The sequence below is a fragment of the Oryzias melastigma genome, linkage group LG10 (genome assembly GCF_002922805.2).
Source record: "Oryzias melastigma strain HK-1 linkage group LG10, ASM292280v2, whole genome shotgun sequence".
Taxonomy (NCBI): domain Eukaryota; kingdom Metazoa; phylum Chordata; class Actinopteri; order Beloniformes; family Adrianichthyidae; genus Oryzias; species Oryzias melastigma.
The window spans coordinates 11,128,909-11,147,666 of record NC_050521.1 but is presented as its reverse complement, the minus strand read 5'-3'; the positions used below and the strand labels follow the sequence as shown (position 1 = coordinate 11,147,666).

Below are 18,758 nucleotides of genomic sequence, written 5' to 3'. Positions count from 1 at the left end.
GGGTAAGTTGCTTCCTCATTCATTTGCATTAGAGTGGATAACAAAAAGCAACTGTGAAGCAGAGGATTGTTGTCCACAACCTCATATGACAAAGTGTGAACGGTGCTGTTAGTAAAGATTATCTAATTGTTTGATTCTAACAAAAGTGAGAGCAAAAATGTCTTCATCTGTAACCAGTCTCAAAGAGAAAGCCTGGATTATAAATAGAAATACTTGAATTATGCGATTAAAACCATTTTATCTGCCTTTTCTTTCACATTAAAACAAAACAGCATTATATAAACTCCAAATTACTTCTAATAGAAAAAACCCACAAATTTAAAGTGAAAAAAAAGTTACAGCATGTCAGCGGTTAAGTGCTTTATTTATTAGAGATAAGGAGACGATACAAAACATCAACCATTCAATATTCTGATCATTGGTCCTTCATATTCTCATCATCAGTCGCCTTCACATCAACAGTCTCAGTCTGAGGAGGTTCTGGTTTTACCCAAAGTGAGGAATGTCGTCGGTTTACTTCTTTTGAGGCCAGATTTTCTGACCCACAATCAGAAAAGAGAGGTTTTGGAAATAAGTTGGAAAACAGAGAACATGGAATGAAAACAAGAAAAACAAAATCTATATATTTAAGATATTGGTTAAATAAGTGTCCATACAACTTGTGCAATCAAGATTGTATTAATTCATATTACACCAAGACACAATTACAAACACACCAACGTAACCATTAGTTTGGCAAAACAAAATAAATCAAATTAAATTATCAGAGCAAATTAGTCAGGATTCAGTGTCTGCAAAACTAAATTGTCGCTGCCTGTCCCTTTCCCAGCATTCATTCAAGTTGAACTTTGAATAATTAAACAGTTTGTCTATCCATTTTTATTGTTTTTTTTTCTTTCAACAATTGTTTCAATAGCTTCCATTCTGTGCATGTAGTTCATTTTCTTGAACTGTAATGACAATTCCCTCCAACAGAATGCTTTTTTCATTTGATCCCAAACACACATCCCTCCCCAGAAAGTCCCATAAATCCTACTGGTTCTGCTTTAGCCCCCTTTCCCTGCCAAACTGGAATGACTCAACTGAACGGATGTGTCTGATGGGCCTCGGCTGAAGCTGAGGAGCAGTGCTGCTTCATTTATAAAGGGGATCCTTCCAGGGTGATCACTGATGAACCGCCAAGCTTTTCTGCCAGGGTGTGTCGGTCTTTGAGGTCCTCCAAACCGTTCACCTGCCACTCGTGCTTAATGCCTGAAGGTAAAAGGAACCATGGAGAGGTTTTCGTCAAAAGAAAACTGCAGCAGGACTTCTGCCAACAACACATTAGCTTCCACAATAATTAAGCAGGTGCAAATACATCTGCTCCATCTGTGCACCATACATCAGATAGTTGTGAAAAAAGTTTTTATGTAACAGGGTGTATTGAATAAATGAAGGCCACTCAGCTCCTCACCCTCAAACTTTCTCTTGATAGCATCTTTTGAGCTAGCGTAGATCATCTTGCTCTTCAGAGGAGCGCTGTCTGGAGCCCTGGAAAAAGAGGCAGAAATATTTACTCCAACTCAGTCAAAGATATTCATGTGACGTATGAGTTCACTCACCAGAAGATAAAGACCAAGTCCTCCTTCTTGGTTTCTTTGGTCTCATACGTGGCGTCGTACAGAGCGTAGCGGCAGTCGTCCGGAGGCAGCATCTTCACAAAGTGCTGGTATGGGTCCTGAACGGTGGTGCCTAGGTCCCCCTGGAGGATCTCTTTGCCATCATCCAGAACAATGTTTTTGAGGTCTGAGCTCAAGCAGAAGAGAACAGCCTTCTTCCTCCTCCTCTTCTCATCTTCATTGGCCTGAGCTTTACGCACCTTCATGTCGTTGAAGACTGCAATAACTTCATCTGTGACTTTAACGCCAGAGGCCTGCGGAGAGAACAGTGTTTTTTTTATAAAAAACTTGCAATTGCAAATCATTTATTTTATGAGAGTTTGATGAAATCTGAAGAATGTTGAAACCATTTATCTTTAGCCCTTTCCTGTCTGAACTGCTGCAGGTTTAAATAGACCAGCAGCAAACATGAAAGCAAGCTAATGCAGATACGAGAGCAGCATGCTTACATGCAGCTCTCACACTTCCCCAGAGTTCTTCAAGGCAGGACAATTCACTGAGTGATAGTGAAGGTGGGTCTAAACATTTTTAGATGTTCACATCAATTTAAAAATCATCTTTATACTTAAAAATAAATGAACTAGTGGAACTATTACCAGTAGATATATTTAAAGAAATGTTCAACAAAAATAAGGAACATGATCCATATTTCTTCTTCAAAATATTTTAATAATATCAGAAATATAAAGGCAACAGAAGAGCCTGGAGGACTGAATTTGCATGTTTTAATGACGCTGTCAGCCCATACCAACGACCACATGGGTGGAGTTAGACGTTAAGTATTGCGGCATGAGGTTCAGTCCTAAACAATGGCATGTCTGTTCAAGTGCAAATGAGTCACTTTGCAAAGTCATGGCTGCTTTATGGACTCTCTCTCAACAATAGTGTTCAGAATTTTTAAGAAAATGATCTCATATTATGAAGCATCAAAAATAAAACCCATCAGTAGTTTTTTTATATAGAAAATAAGGGAGAATGCTAAGACAAAAACCAGAAAAGTCAGTGAGTCGCCAAAGCACGACCCACAGACCCTGCATGTTTGTTCAAAGAAAGATAAGCAATATTTATAGTTAACTCAATGGAATCAACATTTTCAATCAATTAAAAGCGTTTTTCTCCTAATGTTATATCTTCTTAGCTCTGTTTAAATGTTTAAACTTTATACCATGCATATCTCAATTCTCCCTTAATTTGTTGATATCAAATAAAAAGTAGCAAAACTAAAAATACAAGACTCTTTTGAAACTTGAAAGCTCTAATCTTAAGGTTAAAATTTTATCTTTGGTCTAAAATACAACCAATATGTTTGAAACTAAAGCCAACATATATGCACTGTGTGATTAGTCTGATCTGCTTTCATTCAAAAAGTATTTAGGTTTCCTTTATGTGTTTACAATAAATACTTTTGTGCATTTCTTGCATCAAAGTTAGTTGTCTGATTAAGACAGGAGGCAAAACAAACCTGTGTCACAACAACACAGATAAGATATTGAGCATCCCTCACAGTAAAAATATTAGGCTTCCATTGGAGCCTTTAGCAAGTGTTACATAATGGTGACATAGTAAAATAATGCTTGTTATAAACTTACTAAATGGGTGGGGAAAATGCACTAAATCAGCTGTAAACTGAATGGAATTATAAGAATAGTTTAAAATAGATAACAACAACATATTTACACCAAATTAGGGTGGGGCAATAAATGCAGCAAGCCCACATGAGCGCTTGCCTAATATATAAGCAAATGAGCCTGTTGACTTTAAAATTAACGTGGGATAAATATTAAATTCTATGTTATTAAAACGACATGTTCATTAGTGTAAATAACGCAGCTAAGAACAGACAAATTACAAAATCCCAGCTAATGGCAGCAAAAATCCGCGTCTTTCTTCGCTTTAGCTAACGCTTAGCTAACTAAACTAGCGTTAGCTATCTTGGCTAATCCTGCTGTTAGCTGCTGCGCCTGACCGTACTGCGCAGTTCAGGCTGGAGGCATCAAGCCTCGCTCAAGTAGCGTCATGGCAACCGGGATTTCACCTTTTTTTCTAAAGCAATGGAGCACGAAGATGAGCGAAATGGCGTCAGTGGTTTTTAAGACGACTGCTAGTTTTTCTGCATTCGTTAAAATAAGCTTATAGTATTATGGAAACTATAAAATGTGCAAATGCATCCACTTTATCCTGTTAAAATAGTAGATATCTAACTTCCAAGCAAATAGCTGGTCGCGTCTGTATCCAGAAGCCGACTCCTGCGGCACACAACTATACCTTATTTATTAAATAAAATAAAATAAAATAAAAATAACAAGTAAACCCAAAGAAAACTGCGAATAGTTATTCAGACCGGCAAACAGGGCGAACCACGTGAAACTCACCATTGTGGCAGCTGTGAATAGATCTGCGTCTGGTAGAAATTGAATGGAGTGATGCTGAATTCTGTTACGCTCACTCACTGAGCGGGAGCGCGCATAGACGCGCGGTCCTGGCTGGAGCAAAGTGCACGAGAGATGGTTTCTATTGTGTAGTCACAGATGAAAACAAAAACACTTTTGTCTCAGGTTATGCAAGAATGTATTTTTGATTAAAAAAAAAACTAGAAAAAAGTAAAATAACAATCAACTATGAAATGATAAGAAAAAGTGCCCACATAAGTTGATGTATATTTTGTATATCTTACTTAATATATTAATTATTATTATAAATGTAGAAAATTGTTTAGAAATTTTCAACATTTTTTTCTATGATATTCTATAATGTTACAGATCAAACGCTACCAGATAAAATAGTTGGGAATTTTAAGCTTTATTTAAAAAAATATATAAATTATTAGCATACATGTAGCGATTTTTTAATTTTATTTATTTTGTTACTACCAAATTTAAGGCGCATGTTGACTCTCCAACATTAAATGTATAGTTTCAGGTGAATACGTGCAGAAACATTTGACATAATGACGTACTGAATGGTTAAAAGCGGCTCGCGGCTGACAGGCGTCATGCAGGTTTTTGGGACGGGTGGAAGCTCTCTCCAATCCCGCCTCTCCGCCTGAGGCCCCGCCCCTTTGTGCCGTTTTTGTTGAACTCACTTCCAAATATGGAAGCGAGCTGTGCGCAGCGGCGGTCAGTGAACGCGCCTCGCCGGCGGCGGGAGGAGGTCGGCCAGCGACGCTGATCACCATAAAAGGAAACAAGAGCCACGAAATTCACCGTGGAAGACTTTTGCTGAGCGCGCCGTGGAGGATGGAGACCCAAGCTCCGGCACGAGAGGCGGAGGAGAGGAAGGAGCGACTAGATGATGGGGAAGACAAAATAATGGTTCACTCATTTGCACAAAGGAGACAAAGATGAATGTTTTTTGAGACATGGCTGTAAACAGAGCCACGTTATGTCTACCGCTGCATAAGGCGGGGGTTTAGCACTAACTTAGTGCTTTATTTAGAGTAACATCATTTAACTTACTGTATGCAGCACCACAAAATCTGATATGTGGTATTTATCAGATTTAGTAAATTTACATTGGGTTTATATGCACTGCAAGACATGCAACAATGCTCAAAAATGACTGGTTTACAGGTTTCAGTCCATTTGAGTAGTGCATTTAGAGGCCCAACACTCAAAGTTTTAGTTTTTATTCTTCAGTCATGCTTACATATACACTTATCATACAGCTAGCCCCATCCATGCCCTTTGACCCTCCTTCTCAGTACGGAAAAAATCCTAAAAACAAACTTGGGTGGAAAAAAAAAAAAAGAAACCTCATGGACGTCCACATGAAGGAGGGATCCTCTCCCAGAATTTACCAGGATTGTTAACTCTATAACTACATGTTTTAATAGCAGATGAGCTGCATCCATATGGGCTAGGGGACCGCTGAGGATGCAAGACGTGCCAGAGGCGAGGTCAACAGCCTAGAACAGGTACACTGATGAGCCTCCTTGATTCTCTCCCACTCCGAGACGCCAAACAAGCCAGTGACGAGGTCCACTACCAGGAACAGGAACTCAAACGAGCCTCTTGGAAACTGAAATCTCTCCCGCTCTCCCCGGACGAGAATGGGAACGAAGGACAACACATGAATTGCACTGCGCCAACAGAGGCATGCAGAACTAATTGAAAACTAAATAATGAAGAATAGAGGAGAGGTCATATCAGGGCCTTCTCACTGTGAGGCTAGACTGCCAACTGCCACTCCACCTGGAGCAAAAGTGTTTTCTGAATACACATAAACCATAGAAAAAATAAATGACTACAGGTCCCCTTAATCACAGCAGTCACACTGGTAACTGACATTTGTAGTTAGCTATGGAACTATTTTGGTTATTGGCGCATTTTCTTAAATTAGTTTTGAAAGTATACTAAATTATGCCAACAAGATGCATAAAAATATGAATGACAAATTGAAAAAGGTTGCATCACAGAGAGAAAAACTAAAGATGTGATATATCAAACTTGATTAAATAAAATGGCAAATTGGGGCTGTATGGTGGCACAGTGCTCTTCCTACCTCACAGTGAGAAGGTCTTGGTTCAAATCCCAGCTGGGAGCTTTCTGTGGGGTGTTTACATGTTCTCCCCATACACCGGGGACTTTCACCGGGCAATCCGACTTCCTCCCACATACCAAAACCATGTTTCAGAGATTAATTGATGGCTCTAAATCTGTTTGGGTGTACCCTTCCACTGTCTCTGGTGGTTCTGTGAACTAAAAATGGAAAAAATATGGATGGAAAAATAACAAAAGGCCAAAAAACTAAACCCGACCATAAACTACATCAAACAAGCAAGAACCTGGTAAAGGTAGATTATGCTTTAGTATTAGTTGAAGACCTAAAAGGTTAGGAGGCGACACAACTACATAGGGTGTGTTTACACTCAGTCCTTTTACCCTTCAACCCCGTTTGACAATTTCCATCTGGCTGAAAAAGTTGAATTTTCTGTTTTTACTTTAATAAATTCAAACCACATAATAGTGACACACAAAGAACGATCCATTGTTTAAAAATACACTAAACGTGGTACAAATAGGATTTTTCTAATACCGGTACTACAAAAAAGATACTGTAATTCATTCACTCTTGATTCATGTTGCTGAAAGCAAATTTAGTTTTTGCTGGAATAATGTAACAATGATGAATTTGTTGATAAAAATAAAGAACATCCAGCTCTGTTTACCAGTGCCAAGCTTTATTTATTCAGTATAAAACAGCATTAATCACTGCAACAGCAGCCCTGCATGAGATGATTACAATGGCAGTCACAGCAACATTGCATGCATGGATCACTTTTGAAAAGGGAATGTGCAAAAAGCACCAAAGAGGACAGGAAGTGCAATTTGAACTGCTAGTAAGACATCCTGAAGGTGCCTCCTCCTCTTGTGGAAAGAGACGTACAAAAGTGCATCATGATGGTCAAAGGTTTTGAATTCTACAAATATTTTGGCCCTGTTTTAATACAACAATTCAACATATGCAGGAATAAAGTTTTATAAGTATGAATCCTAACTTTGAGCGCTTAAAGGACTTAACTACTGTCATGACGTTCACAATGATATTCAGAGATGTGGTGCAAATAGCCATTATTCTTTAAAATCCCAACATGCTTCATGAGTTGGCTACTGGTTATAGAACATGTCACATGACAAAAAAATCTACAGCTGATTGGTCCACTGACTCCTCTGTCAGAAGAATGAGGGCAGCCAAACAAGCAACTTTTGTTTTCTTATTTACAATTTCATGCTGGCCAATTTGTACATATTATTTGCTGCAACAAAGGGATTTATAATGTGTAGTAATTTCTTCAAAATATGAGTTTAAAACATTTGTAATCAGAACAGAGTATCTGAATGTAATCAAAAACATTGCAGTCTTCTAAAAAGCACCATGAACCAGCTGTGGTCTCATGCACAGCAGGAGCCTATTTTTTCTTTTGCTCTATTCAAATATCGTGCTTGTCATTTGGGATTCATAAGAGTTACTGAAGTAAAACTCTTCAGTCAGGATAATATTTTACAGCTAAAGTGTTAAGGCATAAACTGCAGAAGAAAACAAACACATTTAAAGCTTACTCTTTGGTTAAATGTTCATTGGCTTAACTTTATAAGATCTTTTATTTATAATATTGAGAATTTTACAGCATCTTCGGTTTTATGTAGTAATAATAAAGAATTTTCTGTCGAAGAAGAAAATGATTTCATCAACCTGCAGTGGAAATTAAGAGGAATGCATTCAAATTCAAGAAATATAGTATGTATGCTAATGCTTTAAAGCAGTTTAAAGGAGAACCTTTGAAGCCTCAAAAGACACTCTGACCTGATCTCTCACCACATATCCAGCTAAGGAAGATGAATTGACCTGGAAAAGAAGATAACGCGTTTCTTTTTTGACATATACATGTAAACACTGACTTGTCCTTTTAAGATTAACAGTAAAGTTATAAAACAAGGGCAGTTTGTTCTGCAGACATGAACCGACACGCTCAAGTCCTTTAAACCGGATTCTGATGCTGCATAGTAGAGATGCTGGTGACCTGGTATTGTGCTTTTACTGATGTCGTTGATGCATGATAAGGCTTTAGTGTTGAAAGTGTGCTTGTGTTATTGTGTGCTGCTTGCATGAACCCAGACTGGTGTCTGGAGAGGGGGGCGGGTTCTAGTTGGATTTCTTCAGGGTTGTTGCGTTTGCTCCTCTCGACTTGTTCAACATCACAGTGGCCTGAAACAAACACAAGTACAATCATTTGCTGAAGCAGATAAATGCTTTCAAATGCATATATGGAAGCTGAAAACGGCCTGCCCTACTTTTTTTTTTTTTATTGTTTTCTCGTTATAACGAGATAATCAAGAACAAAGAATGAAGCGTCCTCCTCTTCCTTTTTCGCACAGAGACACAGAGACTTTACATGTTTTAAGCCTCTTTATTTTGTGGTTAACAACAAAAATAGTAGAAGAATACACTCCACAAAAGTTGATTTCATTTAACAGTGGATCTATGCTCTTTAAACCTCTTCATTCCCCGAACAAACGGGTTGATTGACAGAACCCAAGGCCGACAAGCGTTTCTGCATGGTGCGTTCACTGAGCTCTGGACATCAACAGCAAAACAAAGCAGTTTATCAGAGAAAATGTCAAACACCAGAACTGATCCAAATATAATTTATTGCCTCAATAGTGTCGACATTTTTTCTTAAAAACGTCTTTGTTTTGCTGCGGATTGTATAAAAATCATAAAAGCGGACAGAGTTGGGCTGAGTGGCTGTTTGGGGCTGCTAATGTCCGGAGTTCAGTGAACGCACCATGCGCAGATTCTCGTCGGCCCTGAATTCTGTCAATCAACCTGCTCGGTTTTGGGGAAATAAAGGGACGGAGGGCGTGAGACGGAATGCAGGTGTCAGACGAGTGTAGACCCACAACTAAAATAAAAAATAGACTAAAAAAAACAACTTTTGTGGAGTGTTCTTCTGCTGTTTTTGTTAACCACAAAATAAAGAGACATAAAACAGGTGATGCCTCGGCGTCTCAGTGCAGGTCAGGAAGAGGGGGACACTAAAGTTTTCGTTATTATCTCGTTATCAGAAGAAAACTAACTTTGCCTTCTCGAAAAAATGAACTTCGTTTTCTCGTTATAATAAGTTATGATCTCGTTTTTTGGAGATAAAAATGAAAAACAAAAGTAGGGCAGGCCGTTTTTGTCTTCTGTATTTGAAGACACATTTGAACTATTTAAAATAATGAAGTAAACTTAAAAATAGGTCTGATGGGCTCAAATGTTCACTTTTTGAGGGTTTTGTTTAGCATCTCTTCCCTGATTAAACAGGAAAAAACTTGCATTAAGTGTTATAACCTCTTTTTATGTTAAAAGTTATATATAAAGACACGATTCTCCTCCAGAAACACTCATGCACACTACACAAAACATTGCTCATTTACAAATCCCATCAGTCCTGTCTATTGTTTAACATCACCACCCGACTTTTATTGCTGTTCGCCATATAAATGAAGGTATAACTTTTACTCATCATGTAAAACATCAACACAAGTGCACAGATGCTTAAAAAGCACATGCAGATAGTCTGAAAACCAAGCTCATAACTGATGTTTGAGCCACTTTTAGCTCTTTTAGCTTAAAAAAATAAAACTGTATAAACTGCAGAGGGAAAAAAAGAAAAACAGGGGAAAATAGCAAATTAACTTGACCCTTTTCAGTGAAATTGAATGTTTGTCTTATTTTGTCTTATATGTGCATCTTTCTTTCCTAAACCATTATTTAAATCAAGGATGTCAAACTCACACAGGGGGCCAAAATCCCAAACACACCTTAGTAGTGGGCCAAACAGGGTAAACATTCACTGTAACTAGGGATGTCCTGATCAGGTTTTATTGGGCCCGATCCAACCCAATCGATTTTGTGTATTTGCTGATACAGAGTCCCGAACATGAACAAATTGAATAAACAGATTGGTGCTGTCCCTTATTTATATTTCATTAACATTCTTTTATCATTAAAAACTTAAATAAAACACTTTTCATGCAGCAATTGCTCCCTCTAGTGAATTTAAAAGGCACATACAGCTATGACATATAATTCCACATGTGGCTCCAGCCCGTTTCGTCTTACCTGCTCCAGAACAACACCTGCAGCTTGGTCGATGGCTCCGCCCACAGTCCGGTACTGGCCGGAATAGCGGATGAAGGCCCACGTCAGCATGGCGATCATGATCAAGCCCAGACTGCAGTCACACACCATGGCGAAAGTGGACAGGCCGACAAAGAGCAAGACGCCTGACAGCACGTAGAGGAGGCAGACCAGGACGAAGAGCACGGCGGGAGTCCGGAAGGCGCTGAAGAGGTTTTTAGACTACAAAAGAACACAAAGCTGATACTGAGGACCAGTCAGGATCAAATGGGAGCACATTACATTCACGAGTCATCATCTTCACATAAAACAAACAAATTAACAAAAAACCACCTCATTGTGCTTGCTCAAAGACTGCCACATTTCTTCCAGCTCTTTTTCCAGCTGCGCTCGGTAACGGTCGCAAAACTCCTGCCCGCCCATCTTTTTCGTGGATGAAAAGGTGTGAAGAGCCTCTCCAGAGAAGAAGATATGTTTCTCCTGGAGCGACTCAGGAGCCACGTAAGGGAGGTCGCCCCCACACACCTGCCACAAAAGACAGCTGAAAACCAGTCCGTCGCTGGATCATCAGAGTGTAATGTGTGTGCACAAAGTCACCTTCTCCATGTTCTTCTGATACTGATCTTTAGCAGCTGCCACTGCTGCCAGGTTGTTGGCCTCTGCTGTAGCCTTGAGAGTTAAACATACATGTTCATACTGGAGTGTAGAACATATGACTTGATTGAATGGGGTACTGTTCATACCATAAGCATAGTTTTTGGCTGGGGAAGGTCTTCTCCCTGATAGATCTTTATGTACGCCTGGTTACACAGAAATTAAAGCCCGTGACTCACGGGTTCCGCATCAGCAGATCTGCAAGGGGGATAATTTACCTTGAAGAACTCGAGCAGGCCTCGACACGTGACTTTGTTTCCGTTAATCTCTTTCTCAGTCAGCCGGTCTGGATGCAGCAGTTTAGGAATCAGACTCTGCAGCTGCTCTTTAAATTCTGGGGACACATCTAACAAGAGAAATCCTCCACTCAATGGTCTGAACTGTATTCTGAATATTAGAAATGAGTTCATTTGAGGGTTTTACCACAAAGTTGTCCCTTAAAACCAGGACTGGTGGCAACCTTCAACCCCGGATGAGGCAGCAAAAAGCAGGAGATGTTGGTGAAGCAGGAGTGGATGTGCTCCCTGACTGTCTGCAGCTCCTCGTGTTGGGCCTCCTTCACCTATGAGAGAAAACACTTTCAATCCTAACATTTACCACGATTCATTAAAAAAAAAAAAAAAAAGGAACCTGTAGTCGCTTATCCAGGAAATCATTTCCACCCTTGAAGCCGTACTCGTATTCGTAGGGAAAACTCCAGTCTCTCACCAGAAACATCAAGGACTGCAGGGACAGAGGGGCAGCACTGATGACTAAACATTCATTTGAAACAAAAATAAATGAAACCTCACTTGATCTCTCCCGTACCTGGAAGGGTTTCAGAAATATCTCGTCCAAGGCGAGACGTCCATACTCTGTGAAAAGCTGGAAGCAGACAGCAGGAATGAGATCAAAAATGAGATCATTTTGAAATCATTTGCATAATTTTATCTACCGTAATCTCAAAATGATCAATGTTGCCATTTCATAGAGTCTTTTAAAGCGTTTGCATTTTTTCTGCAACCACATTAATTCCTTCAGCTCAGCACATACTGTGAATGTTTTCTTCAAGCTCCTAAACAGCAACAGTTGGAGTGAGGGATTGTGGGATAAAGTCACATCCCGTCTACTTTTCTACAACATAAACCGAATGTAAACGCAGATGGAAAACTGAAAACTCAGATCTAGGCCTGCCACGATTAGTCGACTAAAATAGTCAACGACTAATTTAATAGTCGATTAGTCGTTACTTTATACTATATGGAGTCAGACTGTTGTAAAGTTGAACAACGTTGTGAGCGTTCAACACCAAAAAATGCACTTTTTTTATATTTGAGTCAGAGAGACCAAAACTTTATCTTGATAAAAATAGCTTCTTGTTTCAGATGTTGACCTCATTCTTGTTTTAATCACAGAACCTACTGAAGGACAGAGGCTGCACGATTCATTAAAAATGTAAAAAAACTATCATCTTCATTGTCTTTATGTTTAATTGGTTTAAAGTTAATGACGGCAAAGATGTTTAACATCCTCTTTGAGCGTTACCCGATTAGTCGACAGTCCTCCATAAGGGGGCGGAACTAGTTTTAGGAGTGTAAGAATACTTTCACAGGCGAGGTAACAGGAGTGTAGGAATACTCCCACGAGATTTCACGAGCGTGCAGGAGTTGAGGAGCGGGCGTGGAGACTGTCCTGCGCCCGTGGAACGTTCCCTGTGTGCGTGGAGTTTGATATACGCTCGTGGGAGAGTTTTGGTGGATATTGTACTCCATATTTCTTTCCTCTATGAGGTGTGTGGTCCTGGTCCGGCCCTTCTGTCAAATTTTAGAACACTTTTTAGCTCACAAGTCACAAGGTTTGCCCACCCCTGTGCTAGAAGAAACAAAAATATGCAAAATTGTGCTAAATAAAAATCTGCAAGACTGTAATACAGCTGAGGACCAGTGTATATCATTTTAGGTTAACAGAGAATCGATTCAGATTAAAGGTACAGGGTGTATTTAGTTTTAGGTGCATTTCATTCTGATCTGTGTGTGTAAAACATAGTAGTAATTTATCCCAACTGATAGCTGCTTTTGTTTTGAGTGACAGAGTTCTGATATCTATGTTGAACACCAGCATGATTTACTCATTTAAATTTAGCCTTAAGGTTTTCATACAAATCCAACAATGTAAAAATGTTAGTAGGCAAATGTTTTGGCTTTAGTGTTGAGAAAAATCCCAGCTTTTCTCAAAATATAAACCTGTTTATTTAAAAGTACCAGTCAAACAGGTACAGTAGTGCAGCAGCAGGCGTGTTCGGGTGTCAACCATTTTAGAAGGGAAGTGTTTTTGGAAAAGGTGAGTCAGCAGAACATTCTTGAAGAATCCCGGCTCCCATTCTATGATGACTCGCCTCTCCACGGTGAAACCAGCCTGACACTATGACGGCAACATTGTTCAGCAAGTTAAATTTTTAAAAAAAAGTCTCTGAACTCTGATAGATTAACAAATTTCTACAATTACCATTAAGACAACTGTATTGTGATACTGGGCTATATAAATAAAATAAAATTCAATTCATTGCTTCTTGTGTTTGAGAAGACTTGAGATGAAGCTGAAGACAGGAAGATACAGCAATAACATGCCATCCTCTACAGGATGTGACATAGATCGTACCTGCAGCTGCTGCAAGTCGTCCTCCTGAACATTCTGTGAGAGATTGTAGATCTGCAAATAAAACCCACATAAATACACGTGACAGCAGCGAACAGAAAAGCTTCGGGGTTGGTGGTAATCAAAGCAGATGCTCCACCTGTACGGAGCTGGTCATGGTGCTGAGGGCAAAGATGGTGGCACAGTCCCTCACGGTAGACTGGTCATCGAATGCTCCCTGAGTATCCATCAGGACAACAGCCACCTGCAGCAGACACAAGAAAACACACACAAAAAATGAACATGAAAGTGTTATGGAAATTTTATTTTTGATTTTTTTTATTTTATTTTACTGAACGTTGATTGAAGTTTTGAATTTAAAATGCCCTTCACTTGCACTTGGGCTTTTGTTAGGCATTTTATGTTACAGCCTTTTATTGTTAAGAAAGTTTATCTCAATATAATGTTACAAAATAAAGTATTTCTGATGAAAACTATTAATTTTGTCATTCTTGTTTTCATAATTAATGTAGAACTGCTAAATTCCACGAAGCACACATTTTTTTCCTAAAAAAAGGACACATATTAATTTGCGATTAATCGCGAGTTAACTATGGACAAAGTGTGATTAATTGCGATTAAAATTTTGAATCGCCTGACAGCTCTTTTTTTTTTAGTGTTTAGTATGATCATATATATGGATACAGTTTACTTAGAAAAACTTAAGAAAAGCATGGTATGACCCCTTTAAGATTACAACTGCATCTCTGAGTATTTCTTTACTCAAATTTTAATGCATCAGGAGCAGATAAAAACCCCAAAAAGCTCAGATTTATGACGCAGCAACTCTGCTCCATTCTAATGCATCCACTTGAAGACAAATAAATTAAGAAATCTCTTTCTTTTCCTCGTCTGAGCTGGTATCTGGCTCCAAACTGTACGACTGGATGGTGCCAATATTGCACACGTTTTTATTTCCTATGCTAATGTTAGCCTCGGGACTCTAAACTAGCAGGAGAGGCTGTGAACAAAGGAATCCCGAATATTTAACATAGGGTTACCTCTGCACCAACAGCCCCGCCTACAACCCAGAGGGGAATTTCTGAAAATATGTCTTAAAAAAACACAAAGCCGTTTTGATTTTGGCTAAAAACTGCAAAATAAAAATTAAAAGACCACTTGCGACGCTTTTACAAAAGATAAAAGTATAGTTGGAGTTGGACTTTAAAGTGTAATTGCATGTCCGGTCCAGTAAATGAACACACAGCTTCCAGCTGAGGGCCTCTTGTGATGCACATGTTCTGCTTTCACAACGGGGTTGAAAGAGAAGCCGAACTTCATTGAGTTTTAGCTGCCAGAACCAACAGGGAGAAGTGACCGAGACCTGCCACCAGGTGGGGAGGGCTGATACCAGTGACACGCAGGGGCCCCTGATATGGCCCGGGGACGGCGAACGAGAGCTCAGGGATCCAGTTGCTATTAGCAATGATAGAACATTTTGGGCAGTCCAGTGTCCTGATGATGTTTTTGACTCATTAGATTTTTCAAAATAAAATCACATTTTAGGTTTAAGATATATGAGAATGTGCGTAGACAGGCTTATCTCATCCAGAACATTTCAGTTCACTTTCATTATAAAGCTCTAGTTTACAAAGGATCAAGGGACAAAGATGAAAACTTGTTAAAATTTAGAAACCTTCCAGATCATTATAATAAAGATTATTCCAAAATACCAGGATGTTACTGACAATCAAATTTAAAAAATAGTCCCATATGAAGCTGAAGTGAACATTTATTTTCCCGCTGTGCAAAAAAAATCATCCTAAACTAAAATGTATTAAATCAAACAAAAATAGAAACAAAAACTGAAATGAAGACTTATAGATTTACAACAGCAGCAGATGCATTTGTATACATATAGCTTTTTTTAAAGAAACTGCATCTGTTCTAAAAACACGTGCAGCCATACCTCTGATCCATCACTCTTTTGGACCACAAAGACTTCACTCCAGAGCTGAATGCCTGTCGTTTCTGGTTCTGAACCCCCTCTCCATGAAAAACCAGTCAGAGGCTCATCATCCCGACCCAGCCAGTTCTTGTCCTCCTGTGGAAACGCAAACAGTTGTGAACATCTGTCCTGTTAAAGTCAGACTTACTAAGCATTTTGTTCTATCACATTGTCACTGTAGAAATACCATAAAACACTGTGCGAAACCAAACAAGGTTGTGTATCACACCATTTCACAGCAAATAAGAATGGAAAACATAATAACAGAAGAGTACTTCAAATGTTATCTCTTTTTAAAGAATGTCAGCAGACCAAATAGGACATTTGCAGTAAGGTCACTCCTTCAGAGGCCTCAAATTAAATCTGTTACTCCATTTACACAAACAAGTTTGTTTGCATATTACAATGAGGATTGGCCATACATGTACATGTGTTTTCATTCCATAGACAAGTTCAGTGACTTCTAAATTTGAATACCTCTAAGGTGACAGGAGAGTTTTTCAGTAGAATTCTGCTGCACCAAAAAAAAAACATTTATTAATCGAACACTATCCCAGCATGCATTACTCTTTAGGGGTACAGGATTTTAATCAAATGCAGAAATGAGGGACACTGGCTCACCTTTCTGTGCATGTAGCGAATCATGAAATCAAGTAGGAAGCTTTTGCCCTTCCTGAAAGCTCCAGCCACTGACAGAACCACCACATGTTTGTTCCTGACCTCTGGAGCCAGCAGAATCTGGGCCAGAGCTTCTGTGTTCAACTCAAAGGAGTGATCATCCTTGGATACACTGATGATTTGGACTGGACCGGGTTCGATTCCCATTCTGCTGAAGTCTTGGCCCCTGCAAAGTCAGAAAAGTCATTAGGTTTTTTAATCTGTTTGATTATTGTCTAAAGTACAAAAGTCATAGAAATATTAAATAATTTGAAGAATTTACTCAGGATCACCAAGAAGAAAATTATGCGTCCAGCTTGTTTTGATCATATCAAAATAAAACACTCATCTAGTGTAAGAGGCAAATAAAAAAAATAATGCCAACTAACCCAAGAATAAAATCCAGCATAACTTTAGCTCTAAAAACTTTCTAAAAAAAATTGAATCAATGCATTTAAAAAGCTTTTTACATAATTTTGTCTATGGCAGCTAATATTTTTGAGAAGCACTGATTAGACAATGTTGACCTCTATGTAAAACAAGCTGCAGGCAGCATTTATGGGTGTCATGCTGCTCCGCCTGCAGCTGACAGATTCTCCACGCTGTGGAGAGCTTTCCCTCATTCGAGCTGCGTTCAGAGCTCTAATGTTGTGTTCTTTTTTTCTTATTTTAGAATTTATTTATCTATAAAAAACAAAACAAACAAACAAACAAACAAAAAAACACTGCAACTTAAGACATTTCTTTGATCAAATTTGAAGATTCTGGGTTCTAAACTAGAAAATCTGCAGTATTTGATATATACTAAGTAGGTCCCTTTGACAAAAGATCAAACTATCACTACTTTTTAAAAGCTATCTTTTTTATTTTGTTGAGAAGCTTACCACCGAAATGTTGGAGTCAATAGGATTTGATTGCAATTCACCTTTTGTTCCCCCTTTCTCTTCTAAAATCGACAAACGACCATATTTTCATTTGTTTTTTATTTTTATTATTTGTTGTTATAAGCTATAAAAACTAGCATAAAAGTTGTCAGCCAATAAAACGTTATCAGAAGTTCCTTTAAAGTAATTAAGTAATAAAAATTCTTTTCAAATGGGTTTGATACATAAAGTACACCCGTTTGCGTAGATTTTAAACTACAGAGCTCATTTTTAAAACTAAAAAAGATAATGTAGCTAACAGGGGCGCAGCTTAACGTACTCACACAAAAACAAAGTGCTAACTTCCTTTAAACAAGTTACTAAACAGAACAACCGCTAAATAAAAACCTAATAAAACCCTTTAATGTTTAAACGTCATCTGGAGAGGTTTTCTGCTAACTTAAGCTGTTTAAATGTTACACTTTACCTTCTCTGCTTCAACACGAGCTCATCAGTCTGGAAACGACTAATTTTTTTCGGTGCCACAACTTTCCACCTCAAAATGCTGTGATCTCACATTTGACCTCACGCAAGAAGTGATGGGAAATGTAGTTCAATGGAGAGGTTGTTTCCTTGGTCGTCTCTCTAACTCAGACCTCAAAAACTACACAACCCATGTTATCGTCACTACGCCTTCTGGGAAATGAAGTTTGAATATGGAACGATGAAAACGGAAACACCTCGCAGGGTTTGCAAAACAGGGGCTGGGCGTTTGCGTTTATACAAATGATATTCAAGATGCTTTTACGCATGAAACGCACTTTGTAGCTTAGCAACAGCTTTGTGTTTGAGGGTGTGGAGTACAAATTCAAATTTGCGTATGGCACCCTCTAATGGTGCTAAAAAAAAGTATATATATATATATATATATATATATATATATATATATATATATATATATATATATATATATATATATATATATATATATATGTGTTTGTGTGTGTATATATCACATGATGTAAAGAAGTTGTGATTTTTTAAAAAAAACTTTATTTACAACTGAGTTACAATACATAGATCTGCAATATCATTATCAACAACAATACATGTAACAACATGTAACATGTACATGTAACAACAACCATAATTATCCAACATAACATTTGAGACATATATAAAACAACACATTAGAGACTTACATAATAGTATACATAAACATAAAAAATAAATAAGTAAAAAAAAACACACACACAACTTAACTTTTGTCAGGGGTTCTCACTAATTTTATATTTCTTAACAAAACTAAGTAATTTTAAGCCATTTTTATTTTTCATATAATTAAGTGACTGACAATTAAAACAGAACTCTTTAATGTAATAATAAAAAGTGTTTTGGTCTTCAGATTGAGTTTCAGACAGAAGCTCTGGAGAAAACATCTATTGAATCTAGAATCAAAGAAATCTGACTGCTGTCTCTCAACAAGTTAGGAATGAAGCGACCGGTGAGCTGCGGACAAATGTAAAGCATTGCTTGCCGTGTTATCAAAGAGGACATGAATGGTCCAACTGCTTACTTGTCAGAACACTTATTTTAACACAGCTGAAAATGCTTACTACAGGCTTTTCTGTTTCTTGTTATGTGCCACGCGCTGGTGCTGCTGTGACGTCATCCTAAAAG

The 18,758-nt window shown here is 38.3% G+C and overlaps 2 protein-coding genes across 2 annotated transcripts; both read right to left on the bottom strand.

The window, feature by feature from the left end:
* Positions 1–345: 345 nt before the first annotated feature.
* cfl1 (cofilin 1) lies at positions 346–4,214 on the bottom strand. Its single transcript, XM_024283295.2, has 4 exons — positions 4,031–4,214; positions 1,602–1,912; positions 1,454–1,530; positions 346–1,251 (listed from the first exon to the last, which is right to left on the bottom strand). The coding sequence occupies exons 1-4, from the start codon at positions 4,031–4,033 to the stop codon at positions 1,139–1,141; spliced, it is 504 nt and encodes a 167-aa protein (XP_024139063.1). The 5' UTR covers positions 4,034–4,214; the 3' UTR covers positions 346–1,138.
* Positions 4,215–6,815: 2,601 nt separating this feature from the next.
* Positions 6,816–17,717, bottom strand: atl3 (atlastin 3). The gene is made up of 14 exons (XM_024283294.1): positions 17,566–17,717; positions 16,180–16,402; positions 15,520–15,654; positions 13,711–13,815; positions 13,575–13,625; positions 11,745–11,801; positions 11,568–11,660; positions 11,361–11,499; positions 11,156–11,283; positions 11,027–11,083; positions 10,881–10,952; positions 10,617–10,808; positions 10,266–10,505; positions 6,816–8,363 (listed from the first exon to the last, which is right to left on the bottom strand). The coding sequence occupies exons 2-14, from the start codon at positions 16,381–16,383 to the stop codon at positions 8,301–8,303; spliced, it is 1,536 nt and encodes a 511-aa protein (XP_024139062.1). The 5' UTR covers positions 16,384–16,402; positions 17,566–17,717; the 3' UTR covers positions 6,816–8,300.
* Positions 17,718–18,758: the final 1,041 nt, after the last annotated feature.